The sequence below is a fragment of the Bufo gargarizans genome, unplaced genomic scaffold (assembly GCF_014858855.1).
Source record: "Bufo gargarizans isolate SCDJY-AF-19 unplaced genomic scaffold, ASM1485885v1 fragScaff_scaffold_189_pilon, whole genome shotgun sequence".
In the NCBI taxonomy this organism is placed as follows: Eukaryota; Metazoa; Chordata; class Amphibia; order Anura; family Bufonidae; genus Bufo; species Bufo gargarizans.
In genome coordinates, this window is record NW_025334068.1 from 202094 (window position 1) to 220066 (window position 17973).

Genomic DNA, 17973 nt, shown 5'->3' on the forward strand with positions numbered 1-17973 from the left:
CTGTACCCATAATGTTATTTTCTTCTCCCTCATCAGGCAGCAGATATGACACTAAACAGAGGATTGCTCAGACCAGTCTTGCTCTATGTTTAATAGCGATTATCCTCCGCAGGTTTACTGCTCTGTCAGGTTTACCAGGTAAGAAGCTGCGGACATTGGGATTTTGATTTACCTTCATGGACCAGTGGAAGAAATTGGTGTCTTCTGCTCACCACCATCTGAAATGCAATGATATCTGAAGGCTTCACAATAAATGACCTGGTCTACAGGTTTATTGCTGCAGATATTTAGAAGCTCAGACCCACCCACCTGTAATCCTAGCTCCTATGCTGGACTTGGGCTGTTGGATCATTTGAGTTCTTGTCCACCCTGTGCTGTGGGGAACTGTACATAGACATAATGACGCTAAAAAAAAAGCATCAGACCCATGCAGGTCTCATCACTGAGGTCTTCAGAGGCACCCACCTCGTATGTGATGGACCTGTGCCTGATTGATAGTCTCTGTCATGTTAGTAATGGAGGAAGATGCCCTCCTCATTGGACCCATCTCGGTAAGGATGATTGAGAACTCTACAGTAAGTGGCCGCACCCTTCTCTACCTTTCTGGTTTACAGTCAGCAGTGTTTTAATGTAATATCAATTGATGGTGCAAGCCCGCATTTATTAACCCCCTCCTGAGCTGTCATACCTCCTCTATGTCCTTCTCCTGCTGACGGTTATAGTAATAAAGGGTAGGAATCATAGATTACCCCCAGAGCACACCACACAAATGTCCCTCCAGTCCTGACCCTCACGGATCGGTCATGTCCTGATGACTGTGACCGTAGCCGGTGATGAGATGGATTGGGGAGGGACATTGTTGGGTTCCATGGACAGTGCCTTTAATGTACACTTGTGGGCTCCCCTCTGTGATTGTGCCGCTTCTTCTCAGCTTCATTTTTGGTTTAAATATAGAGTTAGGCCCCTTTCACACAAACGAGTTTTCCACGCGGGTGCAATGTGTGACGTGAACACGTAGCACCCGCACTGGATCCTGACCCATTTATTGCAATGGGTCTGTGTACATGAGCGTTTTTTTTTTCCACGCATCAGTTCTGTGTTGCATGAAACACGCAGCATGTTCTATATTTTGCATTTTTCACGTAGCCCTGGCCCCATAGAAGTGAATGGGGCTTCAGTGAAAAATGCATCCGCAAGCAAATACGGATGCGATGCGTTTTTCACTGATGGTTGTTAAGAGATGTTCTTTGTAAACCTTCAGTTTTTTATCACGTGCGTGAACAACGCATCAAAACGCATTGCACCCGCGCGGAAAAAACTGAACGCAATCGCAGACAGAACTGACTGAACTTACTTGCAAAATAGTGCGAGTTTCACTAAACGGATCTGGAGCCAATCCGCCACGCTCGTGTGAAAGAAGCCTTAGGGTCATATACCAATGTGGAATGGCTTCTGAAACTTGTGAACATGTGTACAAGTGGGAGTGAAGGCTGGTGGTCCTCATACGTGTGCGACACTGTAAAGACATGGCTACCATAGAAAAAGTGACATAGATGAGCTGGTGTACATCCAAAGGACATGACCTGCCAACACTGGACACCAAGCCAAGAGACCTTCACACATGTCCAGAAAATGGGAAATTAAATCCATCCATGCTGACAGATTACTAATGGTCAATCACAAGAGATTTCCCAGAAGAAATGAGGAGAAAGCTTGTAGATGAGGGTTAATTTATGGATAAAATGGCAATCATACAAGAAAATGGAACATTAGATAAATTAGATGCCTTCTTCACAAGAAGCTTTACTGCTCGTCTGCATTGTGTCAAGTGACAGTCCTCTATTCTTTGCCAGCAGTGAATACCTTCTGAAGGGATCGGCTATGGTTATATGATCCGCACCCTGACTGTAAAGTCCTCATGCATGGAGGCCTGTGGAGAAGTTCTTGCTGGATTAGCAGTGGGGGGCCACTATAAGATGGATGTTTGAGGCATCACAACAATTATTCTGGACATGATCTGTTCACATATGGACGGTCAGTTGACACCAGCCATAAATAATATTTAATTTGATTGTCGCTTTCTGCATCCACACAAGTCTTTGGATATTGAGATATCCATGGTCTTCAAGGAGAAGGCACGCTATCTCAAGATTTTGTGTTCATAAAGAAGGGAAGTATTGAAGGATGTCGGAGGTATGACATATTACATAGATTGCTGTGATAGTCATCAATAAATGGGGCGAAGGTGACCCCAAGGAGACAAGATCACAATGTCAGAAGGAGAGACCCTATTAAGGAGTTCATTGAGAGTCTTGCAGCATTTGAAGAAGCTGGTATTTCTTGCAGGAATCTTTCATGCATGGAGGGACATCTTGCACCCAAAACTGCCTGAACTTTACTAACAAAACCTTCACTATTATTGATTGACCAGCTCCACCCGCTCCACCCTCCGGGCAGAGGTAACAACCTCTCACCAGTGATGCTTTGGATTTTCTAGTCAGTTTATCCCCTCAAGCCAGTAGCTTGGAGAAGTAATCTCTTACACCAGGTAGAATGTCTTGGGGCCACCTCACCTTATATAGATGTATGTATGTAGTCAAACTGGACCACTCAGGTAGTCATTCTAACCCATTCCCATGGAGCAGTGTAGTTGTAGTCTCCTGTAGAGTGGCTCTGAAGATGCTCTCTGATGAAGCATACACTGGACATATACTATATGAATGTAGGAGGGCATAATTTGTAGAATTTAAAGAGAAAACTAATTTTGGGTGCCTTTACATCTCAGTTCTGTACCATTAGTCCTACACGTAAAGTTACATGAACATCCATGGGCCCCATCCACCTGGTCCACCCACAGGCATGGCCCAAGTCGAATGACCAGGTCAATTAGCAATCTTTACAGGCTGTATTTACCTCCTGCCTTTGGACAAGTGATGATAATGTTAAGGGGTAACTCTAACTCCAGAGAAGATTGTCCTTGTTCATGGCCACACGTCAGATATTCCAGAATCTATTGGTTCCTTTTCAGATTATTATTGCAACTCCTTTCTGCTCTCTACATCTAATCCTTCATGAGTTTCTGCCCTCTATGGTCGGGCCCCTTCCAACTGTTGGGTCCTGACAGTGAAACGGTTGACATGCACGGGGATGGGTACCACAATCTTTGGGTTCCGAACAGGTTCACCTGCACGGCTGTTGACATTCCCAGCTTTGATGCGTTTCCATTTTGCTCTGCGGTTCTGGAACCAAATTTTCACCTGCACTTCACTGAGTTTAAGAGTGTGGGCAATTTGAGACCTCTCTGTGAGGGACAGGTATTTCTTACAGTGGAATTCCTTTTCAAGTTCCAGGAGCTGCTCACTGGTGAATGCTGTCCTGTGTCTTCGGCTTTTGCCAGAAGTCCCTGCTCCATCTCTGCATGGGTCTTGAGAGGCATTCTTCCCCTTAGTCCTGGGCCTTGTTGGGCTTTGCGCTTGATCTGGAAGGTTCTCATCACAGCTCTCCCCAGAGGTCTCCTCTTCATCATGGTCACTGCAGCCTGGTTCTGAGGTTTTTCCTCCCATCTTTTCTTCATCTGAGCTGTACAACTTGGAGTCTCCTGTAAAACAAAGATGCAAAGAAGTAAACCGAGCAAAGCACCTAGAAAGCCTCACAAAATTCATTTGCCACGTATTGGAGAACTTAGAGAAAATCATCTTGCTGATGAGTAGCCAACACTTTGATGACTCCACTTTGATGACATTTATGCCCCCTTTTTTGTGGTTGGTTGGATCTCCATTCTCCTGCCCCAGAGAATATACAGATTCATCATTAATATAAGGATTCTTTGATCCTTGGCTGACCTTCCAGATACTGAGCATTAGAAGAAGTGTGAGTCCAAGAAACAACCAGTATCTGTCTCCTCCTAGGATGCAGGTACCACGTCATATTCTTTAAAGAAGCTGCAGTTCACATCTACTGATGAGACATGCAGCACTCAAAAGAATGACACCATGTTCTAAACAAGTGAAACCATTGAAGATTTACTGCTACTCCTAGAAGAAGACACATGGGTAGATGTATAGGTGTTGGCGAGCACCGGCCTCTTCCACCAGACACAGTGCTGTCCATAAGTATAGCGGCTTTGCTTGGTAATGTCACCCAGGCCCATTCATGTGAAATGGACTGAGCAGCACTTAGGCCATATGACCAATGAACATTTGTATCTATATTCACGCTGTATTGGGGGCTGTTTACCCCCCCGGAGACGTGCCCACCACAATGATGCCAAGGAGGGCTCTTCATCCCGTTATTGCTACAGACTCCACCATAGAGACTGTTCCGCTTCTTCCCGGTCCGTCAGGCCGCACTCACATGACGTTTAACGGACACAGAATAGTATACTATAACTGACGCCTCAGACAGACGCCATACTGATAACGGACGCCTCAGACCGACGCCATACTGATAACGGACGCCTCAGACAGACGCCACACTGATAACTGATGCCTCAGACAGACGCCACACTGATAACTGATGCCTCAGACCGACACCACACTGATAACTGACGCCTCAGACAGACGCCAGACTGATAACTGACGCCTCAGACAGACGCCAGACTGATAACTGACGCCTCAGACAGACGCCAGACTGATAACTGACGCCTCAGACAGACGCCATACTGATAACTGACGCCTCAGACAGACGCCAGACTGATAACTGACGCCTCAGACAGACACCAGACTGATAACTGACGCCTCAGACAGACGCCAGACTGATAACTGACGCCTCAGACAGACGCCAGACTGATAACTGACGCCTCAGACAGACGCCACACTGATAACTGACGCCTCAGACAGACGCCACACTGATAACTGACGCCTCAGACAGACGCCAGACTGATAACTGACGCCTCAGACAGACGCCAGACTGATAACTGACGCCTCAGACAGACGCCACACTGATAACGGAGGCCTCAGACAGACGCCACACTGATAACTGACGCCTCAGACAGACACCACACTGATAACTGACGCCTCAGACAGACGCCATACTGATAACGGACGCCTCAGACAGACGCCATACTTATAACTGACGCCTCAGACAGACGCCACACTGATAACTGACGCCTCAGACAGACGCCACACTGATAACTGACGCCTCAGACAGACACCAAACTGATAACTGACGCCTCAGACAGACGCCACACTGCCAACTGATGCCTCAGACAGACGCCACACTGATAACTGACGCCTCAGACAGACGCCACACTGATAACGGATGCCTCAGACAGACACCACACTGATAACTGACGCCTCAGACAGACGCCAAACTGATAACTGACGCCTCAGACCGACACCATACTGATAACTGACGCCTCAGACAGACGCCATACTGATAACTGACGCCTCAGACAGACGCCATACTGATAACTGACGCCTCAGACAGACGCCACACTGATAACTGACGCCTCAGACAGACGCCACACTGATAACTGACGCCTCAGACAGACGCCACACTGATAACTGACGCCTCAGACAGACACCATACTGATAATAGAGGCCTCAGACAGACGCCACACTGATAACTGACGCCTCAGACAGACGCCACACTGATAACTGAGGCCTCAGACAGACGCCAGACTGATAACTGACGCCTCAGACAGACACTACACTGATAACTGACGCCTCAGACAGACACTACACTGATAACTGACGCCTCAGACAGACACCATACTTATAATGGAGGCCTCAGACAGACGCCACACTGATAACTGACGCCTCAGACAGACGCCACACTGATAACTGACGCCTCAGACAGACGCCACACTGATAACTGACGCCTCAGACAGACGCCATACTGATAACTGACGCCTCAGACAGACGCCATACTGATAACTGACGCCTCAGACAGACGCCATACTGATAACTGACGCCACAGACAGACGCCACACTGATAACGGACGCCTCAGACAGACGCCATACTGATAACTGACGCCTCAGACAGACGCCACACTGATAACTGACGCCTCAGACAGACGCCATACTGATATCTGACGCCTCAGACAGACGCCATACTGATAACTGACGCCTCAGACAGACGCCATACTGATAACTGACGCCACAGACAGACGCCACACTGATAACGGACGCCTCAGACAGACGCCATACTGATAACTGACGCCTCAGACAGACGCCACACTGATAACTGACGCCTCAGACAGACGCCATACTGATAACTGACGCCACAGACAGACGCCACACTGATAACGGACGCCTCAGAAAGACGCCACACTGATAACTGACGCCTCAGACAGACGCCACACTGATAACTGACGCCTCAGACAGACGCCATACTGATAACTGACGCCTCAGACAGACGCCATACTGATAACTGACGCCTCAGACAGACGCCATACTGATAACTGACGCCTCAGACAGACGCCATACTGATAACTGACGCCTCAGACAGACGCCATACTGATAACTGACGCCTCAGACAGACGCCATACTGATAACTGACGCCACAGACAGACGCCACACTGATAACGGACGCCTCAGACAGACGCCATACTGATAACTGACGCCTCAGACAGACGCCACACTGATAACTGACGCCTCAGACAGACGCCATACTGATATCTGACGCCTCAGACAGACGCCATACTGATAACGGACGCCTCAGACAGACGCCATACTGATAACGGACGCCTCAGACAGACGCCATACTGATAACTGACGCCTCAGACAGACGCCATACTGATAACTGACGCCACAGACAGACGCCACACTGATAACGGACGCCTCAGAAAGATGCCACACTGATAACTGACGCCTCAGACAGACGCCATACTGATAACTGACGCCTCAGACAGACGCCATACTGATAACTGACGCCTCAGACAGACGCCATACTGATAACTGACGCCTCAGACAGACGCCATACTGATAACTGACGCCTCAGACAGACGCCATACTGATAACGGACGCCTCAGACAGACGCCATACTGATAACGGACGCCTCAGACAGACGCCATACTGATAACGGACGCCTCAGACAGACGCCATACTGATAACTGAGGCCTCAGACAGACACCACACTGATAACTGACGCCTCAGACAGACACCATACTTATAATGGAGGCCTCAGACAGACGCCACACTGATAACTGACGCCTCAGACAGACGCCATACTGATAACTGACGCCTCAGACAGACGCCACACTGATAACTGACGCCTCAGACAGACACCAAACTGATAACTGGCGCCTCAGACAGACGCCACACTGCCAACTGACGCCTCAGACAGACGCCACACTGATAACTGACGCCTCAGACAGACGCCACACTGATAACGGATGCCTCAGACAGACACCACACTGATAACTGACGCCTCAGACAGACGCCAAACTGATAACTGACGCCTCAGACAGACGCCATACTGATAACTGACGCCTCAGACAGACGCCATACTGATAACTGAGGCCTCAGACAGACACCACACTGATAACTGACGCCTCAGACAGACGCCATACTGCGCCACCCGTCACCACAGAGTTAAAAAAAAAGCATGTTTTTGCTGGACTTTGCAGGATGGAAAACACGGTGCACTACGCTTTTCCGATCTATGGTGACTGACCCCACAGTACGGCACCTGTCTGAGGCATCCGTTTATTGTATACATCAGGCTCCTCTCACACCAGCGTTTTGGTTTCCGTTTCTGAGATCCGTTCAGGGCTCAGTGTCCAAAACGGATCAGTTTGCGTTCTAATGCATTCTGAATGTAAAGGATCCGCTCAGAATGCGTCAGTCTCCATTCCGCTCTGGAGGCCGCCTGCAGCGTTTTGGTGTCCGTCTGACGAAAACGGATTCGTTCTCACACAGTGTAAGTCAATGGGGACGTATTCTCTGGCACAATAGAAAACGGATCCGTCCTCCGTTGACTTTGAGGGGAGTTCATGACGGATCCGTCTTGGCCATGTTACAGATAATACTAACGGATCCGTTCTGAAGGGATGCAGGCGGTCGTATTATCTGAACGGATCCGCACAAAACGCCAGTGTGAAGTAGCCTAAGACAGACAGGAAATATGTGATGTGACCCCGGCGTCACGTGCCCGATCCAGCACTTCCGTCATATAACTAAATAGCAGTGGTGTGAACGGCGCCCAAGAGGAGGGAGGTTATACTGGTCTAAAAACCAGCAGACACCTGATAGAGTCCAGTCCAATATGGCGGATCCTCCCTGGACTTTATCACTGGGCTATAATATCCGGCGTTCAATACACACTGCACTACACATCAGTGAGATGTACCGTATGTAGTGCAGTGTGTGATGTATGTGGTGCAGTGTGTGATGTATGTACAGCAGTGTGTGATTATGTAGTGCAGTGTGTGATGTATGTACGGCAGTGTGTGATTATGTAGTGCAGTGTGTGATGTATGTAGTGCAGTGGGTGATGTATGTGGTGCAGTGTGTCATGTATGTAGTGCAGTGTGTGGTGTATGTAGTGCAGTGTGTGATGTATGAGTGCAGTGTGTGGTGTATGTAGTGCAGTGTGTGATGTATGTACGGCAGTGTGTGATGTATGTAGTGCAGTGGGTGATGTATGTGGTGCAGTGTGTCATGTATGTAGTGCAGTGTGTGGTGTATGTAGTGCAGTGTGTGGTGTATGTAGTGCAGTGTGTGATGTATGTACAGCAGTGTGTGATGTATGTAGTGCAGTGTGTGATGTATGAGTGCAGTGTGTGATGTATGTAGTGCAGTGGGTGATGTATGTACAGCAGTGTGTGATGTATGTACTGCAGTGAGTGATGTATGTACGGCAGTGTGTGATGTATGTACGGCAGTGTGTGATGTATGTAGTGCAGTGGGTGATGTATGTGGTGCAGTGTGTCATGTATGTAGTGCAGTGTGTGATGTATGTAGTGCAGTGTGTGATGTATGTACAGCAGTGTGTGATGTATGTAGTGCAGTGTGCGATGTTAGTAGTGCAGTGTGTGATGTATGTGGTGCAGTGTGTGATGTATGTAGTGCAGTGTGTGATGTATGTAGTGCAGTGTGCGATGTATGTAGTGCAGTGTGTGATTATGTAGTGCAGTGTGTGATTATGTAGTGCAGTGTGTGATGTATGTAGTGCAGTGTGTAATGTATGTAGTGCAGTGTGTAATGTATGTACAGCAGTGTGTGATTATGTAGTGCAGTGTGTGATGTATGTACGGCAGTGTGTGATGTATGTACGGCAGTGTGTGATGTATGTACGGCAGTGTGTGATTATGTAGTGCAGTGTGTGATGTATGTACGGCAGTGTGTGATGTATGTAGTGCAGTGTGTGATGTATGTACAGCAGTGTGTGATGTATGTAGTGCAGTGTGTGATGTATGTAGTGCAGTGTGCGATGTATGTAGTGCAGTGTGTGATGTATGTGGTGCAGTGTGTGATTATGTAGTGCAGTGTGTGATATATGTAGTGCAGTGTGTGATGTATGTACAGCAGTGTGTGATTATGTAGTGCAGTGTGTGATGTATGTGGTGCAGTGTGTGATTATGTAGTGCAGTGTGTGATGTATGTAGTGCAGTGTGTAATGTATGTACAGCAGTGTGTGATTATGTAGTGCAGTGTGTGATGTATGTACGGCAGTGTGTGATGTATGTACGGCAGTGTGTGATGTATGTACGGCAGTGTGTGATTATGTAGTGCAGTGTGTGATGTATGTACGGCAGTGTGTGATGTATGTACGGCAGTGTGTGATGTATGTAGTGCAGTGTGTGATGTATGTACGGCAGTGTGTGATGTATGTAGTGCAGTGTGTGATGTATGTACAGCAGTGTGTGATGTATGTAGTGCAGTGTGTGATGTATGTAGTGCAGTGTGCGATGTATGTAGTGCAGTGTGTGATGTATGTGGTGCAGTGTGTGATTATGTAGTGCAGTGTGTGATATATGTAGTGCAGTGTGTGATGTATGTACAGCAGTGTGTGATTATGTAGTGCAGTGTGTGATGTATGTAGTGCAGTGTGTGATTATGTAGTGCAGTGTGTGATGTATGTACGGCAGTGTGTGATTATGTAGTGCAGTGTGTGATATATGTAGTGCAGTGTGTGATGTATGTACAGCAGTGTGTGATTATGTAGTGCAGTGTGTGATGTATGTAGTGCAGTGTGTGATTATGTAGTGCAGTGTGTGATGTATGTACGGCAGTGTGTGATTATGTAGTGCAGTGTGTGATGTATGTGGTGCAGTGTGTGATTATGTAGTGCAGTGTGTGATGTATGTATGTACATTGTGTGATGTATGTAGTGCAGTGTGTGATGTATGTATGTACATTGTGTGATGTATGTAGTGCAGTGTGTGATGTATGTACAGCAGTGTGTGATTATGTAGTGCAGTGTGTGATGTATGTGGTGCAGTGTGTGATGTATGAGTGCAGTGTGTGATGTATGAGTGCAGTGTGTGGTGTATGTACTGCAGTGTGTGATTATGTAGTGCAGTGTGTGATGTATGTGGTGCAGTGTGTGATGTATGAGTGCAGTGTGTGATGTATGTACTGCAGTGTGTTATGTATATACGGCAGTGTGTGATGTATGTACGGCAGTGTGTGATGTATGTAGTGCAGTGTGTGATGTATGTACAGCAGTGTGTGATGTATGTACTGCAGTGAGTGATGTATGTACGGCAGTGTGTGATGTATGTACGGCAGTGTGTGATGTATGTAGTGCAGTGTGTCATGTATGTAGTGCAGTGTGTCATGTATAAGTGCAGTGTGTGATATATGTACAGTGTGTGATGTTTTTTTGCAGTGTGTGATGTATGTATGTGCAGTGCAGACATTACACGTGTCGCTCTCACCTGTCTCATGAGATTGGTGACATTACACGTGTCAGTCTCACCTGTCTCATGAGATTGGTGACATTACACGTGTCGCTCTCACCTGTCTCATGAGATTGGTGACATTACACGTGTCAGTCTCACCTGTCTCATGAGATTGGTGACATTACACGTGTCTCTCTCACCTGTCTCATGAGATTGGTGACATTACACGTGTCAGTCTCACCTGTTTCATGAGATTGGTGACATTACACGTGTCTCTCTCACCTGTCTCATGAGATTGGTGACATTACACGTGTCGCTCTCACCTGTCTCATGAGATTGGTGACATTACACGTGTCGCTCTCACCTGTCTCATGAGATTGGTGACATTACACGTGTCACTCTCACCTGTCTCATGAGATTGGTGACATTACACGTGTCGCTCTTACCTGTCTCATGAGATTGGTGACATTACACGTGTCTCTCTCACCTGTCTCATGAGATTGGTGACATTACACGTGTCTCTCTTACCTGTCTCATGAGATTGGTGACATTACACGTGTCAGTCTCACCTGTCTCATGAGATTGGTGACATTACACGTGTCGCTCTTACCTGTCTCATGAGATTGGTGACATTACACGTGTCGCTCTCACCTGTCTCATGAGATTGGTGACATTACACGTGTCTCTCTCACCTGTCTCATTAGATTGGTGACATTACACGTGTCAGTCTCACCTGTCTCATGAGATTGGTGACATTACACGTGTCGATCTCACCTGTCTCATGAGATTGGTGACATTACACGTGTCGCTCTTACCTGTCTCATGAGATTGGTGACATTACACGTGTCACTCTCACCTGTCTCATGAGATTGGTGACATTACACGTGTCAGTCTCACCTGTCTCATGAGATTGGTGACATTACACGTGTCGATCTCACCTGTCTCATGAGATTGGTGACATTACACGTGTCGCTCTTACCTGTCTCATGAGATTGGTGACATTACACGTGTCACTCTCACCTGTCTCATGAGATTGGTGACATTACACGTGTCAGTCTCACCTGTCTCATGAGATTGGTGACATTACACGTGTCGCTCTTACCTGTCTCATGAGATTGGTGACATTACACGTGTCTCTCTCACCTGTCTCATGAGATTGGTGACATTACACGTGTCGCTCTCACCTGTCTCATGAGATTGGTGACATTACACGTGTCTCTCTCACCTGTCTCATTAGATTGGTGACATTACACGTGTCAGTCTCACCTGTCTCATGAGATTGGTGACATTACACGTGTCGATCTCACCTGTCTCATGAGATTGGTGACATTACACGTGTCGCTCTTACCTGTCTCATGAGATTGGTGACATTACACGTGTCGCTCTCACCTGTCTCATGAGATTGGTGACATTACACGTGTCGCTCTTACCTGTCTCATGAGATTGGTGACATTACACGTGTCAGTCTCACCTGTCTCATGAGATTGGTGACATTACACGTGTCACTCTCACCTGTCTCATGAGATTGGTGACATTACACGTGTCAGTCTCACCTGTCTCATGAGATTGGTGACATTACACGTGTCGCTCTTACCTGTCTCATGAGATTGGTGACATTACACGTGTCGCTCTCACCTGTCTCATGAGATTGGTGACATTACACGTGTCGCTCTCACCTGTCTCATGAGATTGGTGACATTACACGTGTCGCTCTCACCTGTCTCATGAGATTGGTGACATTACACGTGTCGCTCTCACCTGTCTCATGAGATTGGTGACATTACACGTGTCAGTCTCACCTGTCTCATGAGATTGGTGACATTACACGTGTCTCTCTCACCTGTCTCATGAGATTGGTGACATTACACGTGTCACTCTCACCTGTCTCATGAGATTGGTGACATTACACGTGTCTCTCTCACCTGTCTCATGAGATTGGTGACATTACACGTGTCGCTCTTACCTGTCTCATGAGATTGGTGACATTACACGTGTCAGTCTCACCTGTCTCATGAGATTGGTGACATTACACGTGTCGCTCTCATCTGTCTCATGAGATTGGTGACATTACACGTGTCAGTCTCACCTGTCTCATGAGATTGGTGACATTACACGTGTCTCTCTCACCTGTCTCATGAGATTGGTGACATTACACGTGTCGCTCTCACCTGTCTCATGAGATTGGTGACATTACACGTGTCGCTCTCACCTGTCTCATTAGATTGGTGACATTACACGTGTCTCTCTCACCTGTCTCATGAGATTGGTGATATTACACGTGTCGCTCTCACCTGTCTCATGAGATTGGTGACATTACACGTGTCGCTCTCACCTGTCTCATGAGATTGGTGACATTACACGTGTCGCTCTCACCTGTCTCATGAGATTGGTGACATTACACGTGTCTCTCTCACCTGTCTCATGAGATTGGTGATATTACACGTGTCGCTCTCACCTGTCTCATGAGATTGGTGACATTACACACGTCACTCTCTCCTGTCTCATTAGATTGGTGACATTACACGTGTCACTCTCACCTGTCTCATGAGATTGGTGACATTACACGTGTCGCTCTCTGCTGTCTCATGAGATTGGTGACATTACACGTGTCGCTCTCTGCTGTCTCATGAGATTGGTGACATTACACGTGTCACTCTCACCTGTCTCATGAGATTGGTGACATTACACGTGTCGCTCTCACCTGTCTCATTAGATTGGTGACATTACACGTGTCAGTCTCACCTGTCTCATGAGATTGGTGACATTACACGTGTCGATCTCACCTGTCTCATGAGATTGGTGACATTACACGTGTCACTCTCACCTGTCTCATGAGATTGGTGACATTACACGTGTCGCTCTCTGCTGTCTCATGAGATTGGTGACATTACACGTGTCGCTCTCTGCTGTCTCATGAGATTGGTGACATTACACGTGTCACTCTCACCTGTCTCATGAGATTGGTGACATTACACGTGTCGCTCTCACCTGTCTCATTAGATTGGTGACATTACACGTGTCAGTCTCACCTGTCTCATGAGATTGGTGACATTACACGTGTCACTCTCACCTGTCTCATGAGATTGGTGACATTACACGTGTCTCTCTCACCTGTCTCATGAGATTGGTGACATTACACGTGTCGCTCTCATCTGTCTCATGAGATTGGTGACATTACACACGTCACTCTCACCTGTCTCATGAGATTGGTGACATTACACGTGTCGCTCTCACCTGTCTCATTAGATTGGTGACATTACACGTGTCGCTCTCACCTGTCTCATTAGATTGGTGACATTACACGTGTCGCTCTCACCTGTCTCATGAGATTGGTGACATTACACGTGTCGCTCTCACCTGTCTCATGAGATTGGTGACATTACACGTGTCGCTCTTACCTGTCTCATGAGATTGGTGACATTACACGTGTCGCTCTCACCTGTCTCATGAGATTGGTGACATTACATGTGTCAGTCTCACCTGTCTCATGAGATTGGTGACATTACACGTGTCGCTCTCACCTGTCTCATGAGATTGGTGACATTACACGTGTCTCTCTCACCTGTCTCATGAGATTGGTGACATTACACGTGTCGCTCTCACCTGTCTCATGAGATTGGTGACATTACACGTGTCGCTCTCACCTGTCTCATGAGATTGGTGACATTACACGTGTCACTGTCACCTGTCTTGCCCTACTATGGACCCTTACTGATGCCCCAACCAGTGTTGGGATGTTCCCTAACCCTTTGTGGTCTGGCTCTTGGTGGACCTGTGTGCCCCCCTCCTAGCTCACTTACCTGCCAGGTTGGGGTAGGATTCCGAGTAGGTGGTTTGGTTGGGACTCTTCTCCTCTGTCTTGTGAGATTCTTGCTGTCTGTTTCCGTCGGCAGAGTTTGTAGATCCACTCTGAGATTCCTGAGCATAAAATCCATCAGGCAAGTCTCTGAAGCTGGGCAGAGCTGTGGTGAGGGCGACCATGGAGGGAAGTCCTGGCCCAAGGCTGGCACAAAAAGTGTTATTCAAGCGCTCGTTGTATGAGGACATCGGACCCATGGGAGGCAATGGAGATGGAGGAATCACCAGAGGTCTGTAGGGCATGAACATGGGGTACCCGGTGTAGAGAACTTGTCCTGGTCTCACTGCTGGGGTCCCAATCAAAGAGTCTATGGAGAAGGTGCTGCCCACCCCACTAGGTCGATGCATTGTACTTATTGCCCTCCAGTGGGCAGACATACAAAAGGTCTCTGTCTGTGAAAGTAACTGTCAGCATGTGAGCAGCTCGGTGTCACATCAGGGGAGGGCGATGCTGGGGGAGGCTCCGCTATCTTCACTCCTTCCACATCACTTCGTTATTCACCCTCCTGCAATGTCTGCACAGGGAGCAAAGGAGTGGGCAACAAATCCAACTAGGATGAGGGCAAAATGTCTTCTGAAGGAAAGATAAATATCACAGAGACCTGGTTCCCTGCAGAAATACCCCCTGCATGGCCGAAATATGCCTCCTGGTTTACAAAGAGATAGCTCAGATATCACCTGGTCAGTGGAGATATACCCCCTGGTCTACAGAGAGATGCCCCAGATATCCCCAGGTTAGTGGAGATATACCCCCTGGTCTACAGAGAGATGCCCCAAATACCCCGTGGTCTGCATAGAGATACCTCTGTTATCCCCTGGTTAGTGGAGATATACCCCCTGGTCTGCATAGAGATACCTCTGATATTGCGTGGTTAGCAAAGATATATCTCACTGGTCTGCAGAGCGATACCCCAGATATCCCCTAGTTAGCGGAGATATACCCCCTGGTCTACAGAGAGATACCCCAGATATCCCCTGGTTAGTGGAGATATACCCCCTGGTCTGCAGAGCGATACCCCAGATATCCCCTGGTTAGTGGAGATATACCCCCTGGTCTACAGAGAGATGCCCCAGATATCCCCTAGTTAGCGGAGATATATCCCCTGGTCTACAGAGAGATACCCCAGATATCCCCAGGTTAGTGGAAATATACCCCCTGGTCTGCAGAGAGATACCCCAGATATCCCCAGGTTAGTGGAGATATATCCCCTGGTCTACAGAGACATACCCCAGATATCCCCTAGTTAGCGGAGATATACCCCCTGGTCTACAGAGAGATACCCCTGATATCCCCTGGTTAGCAGAGATATACCCCCTGGTCTACAGAGGGATACCCCAGATATCCCCTGGTTAGCAGAGATATACCCCCTGGTCTGCAGAGAGATACCCCAGATATCCCCAGGTTAGTGGAGATATACCCCCTGGTCTACAGAGACATACCCCAGATATCCCCTAGTTAGCGGAGATATACCCCCTGGTCTACAGAGAGATACCCCTGATATCCCCTGGTTAGTGGAGATATACCCCCTGGTCTACATAGAGATACCCCAGATATCCCCAGGTTAGTGGAGATATACCCCCTGGTCTGCATAGAGATACCTCTGATATTGCGTGGTTAGCAAAGATATATCTCACTGGTCTGCAGAGCGATACCCCAGATATCCCCTAGTTAGCGGAGATATACCCCCTGGTCTACAGAGAGATACCTCAGATATCCCCTGGTTAGTGGAGATATACCCCCTGGTCTGCAGAGAGATACCCCAGATATCCCCTGGTTAGTGGAGATATACCCCCTGGTCTGCAGAGCGATACCCCAGATATCCCCTGGTTAGTGGAGATATACCCCCTGGTCTACAGAGAGATGCCCCAGATATCCCCTAGTTAGCGGAGATATATCCCCTGGTCTACAGAGAGATACCCCAGATATCCCCAGGTTAGTGGAAATATACCCCCTGGTCTGCAGAGAGATACCCCAGATATCCCCAGGTTAGTGGAGATATATCCCCTGGTCTACAGAGACATACCCCAGATATCCCCTAGTTAGCGGAGATATACCCCCTGGTCTACAGAGAGATACCCCTGATATCCCCTGGTTAGCGGAGATATACCCCCTGGTCTGCAGAGAGATACCCCAGATATCCCCAGGTTAGTGGAGATATACCCCCTGGTCTACAGAGACATACCCCAGATATCCCCTAGTTAGCGGAGATATACCCCCTGGTCTACAGAGAGATACCCCTGATATCCCCTGGTTAGTGGAGATATACCCCCTGGACTGAAGAGAGATACCCCTGATATCGCGTGGTTAGCAAAGATATATCTCACTGGTCTGCAGAACGATACCCCTGATATCCCCTGGTTAGTGGAGATATACCCCCTGGTCTGGAGAGAGATACCCCAGATATCCCCTAGTTAGCGGAGATATACCCCCTGGTCTACAGAGAGATACCCCAGATATCCCCTGGTTAGTGGAGATATACCCCCTGGTCTGCAGAGAGATACCCCAGATATCCCCAGGTTAGTGGAGATATACGCCCTGGTCTACAGAGAGATGCCCCAGATATCCCCTAGTTAGCGGAGATATACCCCCTGGTCTACAGAGAGATACCCCAGATATCCCCTAGTTAGCGGAGATATATCCCCTGGTCTACAGAGAGATACCCCAGATATCCCCAGGTTAGTGGAGATATACCCCCTGGTCTGCAGAGAGATACCCCAGATATCCCCAGGTTAGTGGAGATATACCCCCTGGTCTACAGAGACATAACCCAGATATCCCCTAGTTAGCGGAGATATACCCCCTGGTCTACAGAGAGATACCCCAGATATCCCCAGGTTAGTGGAGATATACCCCCTGGTCTGCAGAGAGATACCCCCGATATCCCCTGGTTAGCGGAGATATACCACCTGTTGTGCAGATAGATACCCCAGATTTCCCCTGGTTAGTGGAGATATACCCCCTGGTCTACAGAGAGATACCACAGATATCCCCTGGTTAGCGGAGATATACCCCCTGGTCTACAGAGAGATACCCCCGATATCCCCAGGTTAGTGGAGATATACCCCCTGGTCTACAGAGAGATACCCCAGATATCCCCTGGTTAGTGGAGATATACCCCCTGGTCTACAGAGAGATACCCCTGATATCCCCAGGTTAGTGGAGATATACCCCCTGGTCTACAGAGAGATACCCCTGATATCCCCAGGTTAGTGGAGATATTCCCCCTGGTCTGCAGAGCGATACCCCAGATATACCCCCTGGTCTGCATAGAGATACCCCAGATATCCCCTGATTAGTGGAGATATACCCCCTGGTCTACAGAGAG

At 48.1% G+C, this 17973-nt stretch overlaps 1 protein-coding gene across 1 annotated transcript; it reads right to left on the reverse strand.

Annotated features, from left to right (window-relative positions):
• Nucleotides 1-1789: 1789 nt before the first annotated feature.
• GBX1 (gastrulation brain homeobox 1) lies at nt 1790-15839 on the reverse strand. Its single transcript, XM_044272900.1, has 2 exons — nt 14590-15839; nt 1790-3598 (listed from the first exon to the last, which is right to left on the reverse strand). Exons 1-2 carry the CDS (start codon nt 15023-15025, stop codon nt 3087-3089), a joined length of 948 nt encoding a protein of 315 aa, XP_044128835.1. The 5' UTR covers nt 15026-15839; the 3' UTR covers nt 1790-3086.
• Between the last annotated feature and the right edge of the window lie 2134 nt (nt 15840-17973).

Excerpts from the sequence above, each read along its gene's own strand:
- GBX1 (XM_044272900.1), bottom strand. The coding sequence starts at position 15,025 with ATGTCTGCCCACTGGAGGGCAATAAGTACAATGCATCGACCTAGTGGG. Across the intron at positions 3,599-14,589 it reads ATCCTACCCCAACCTGGCAG|GAGACTCCAAGTTGTACAGC; the intron begins GTAAGTGAGCTA and ends TTTGTTTTACAG.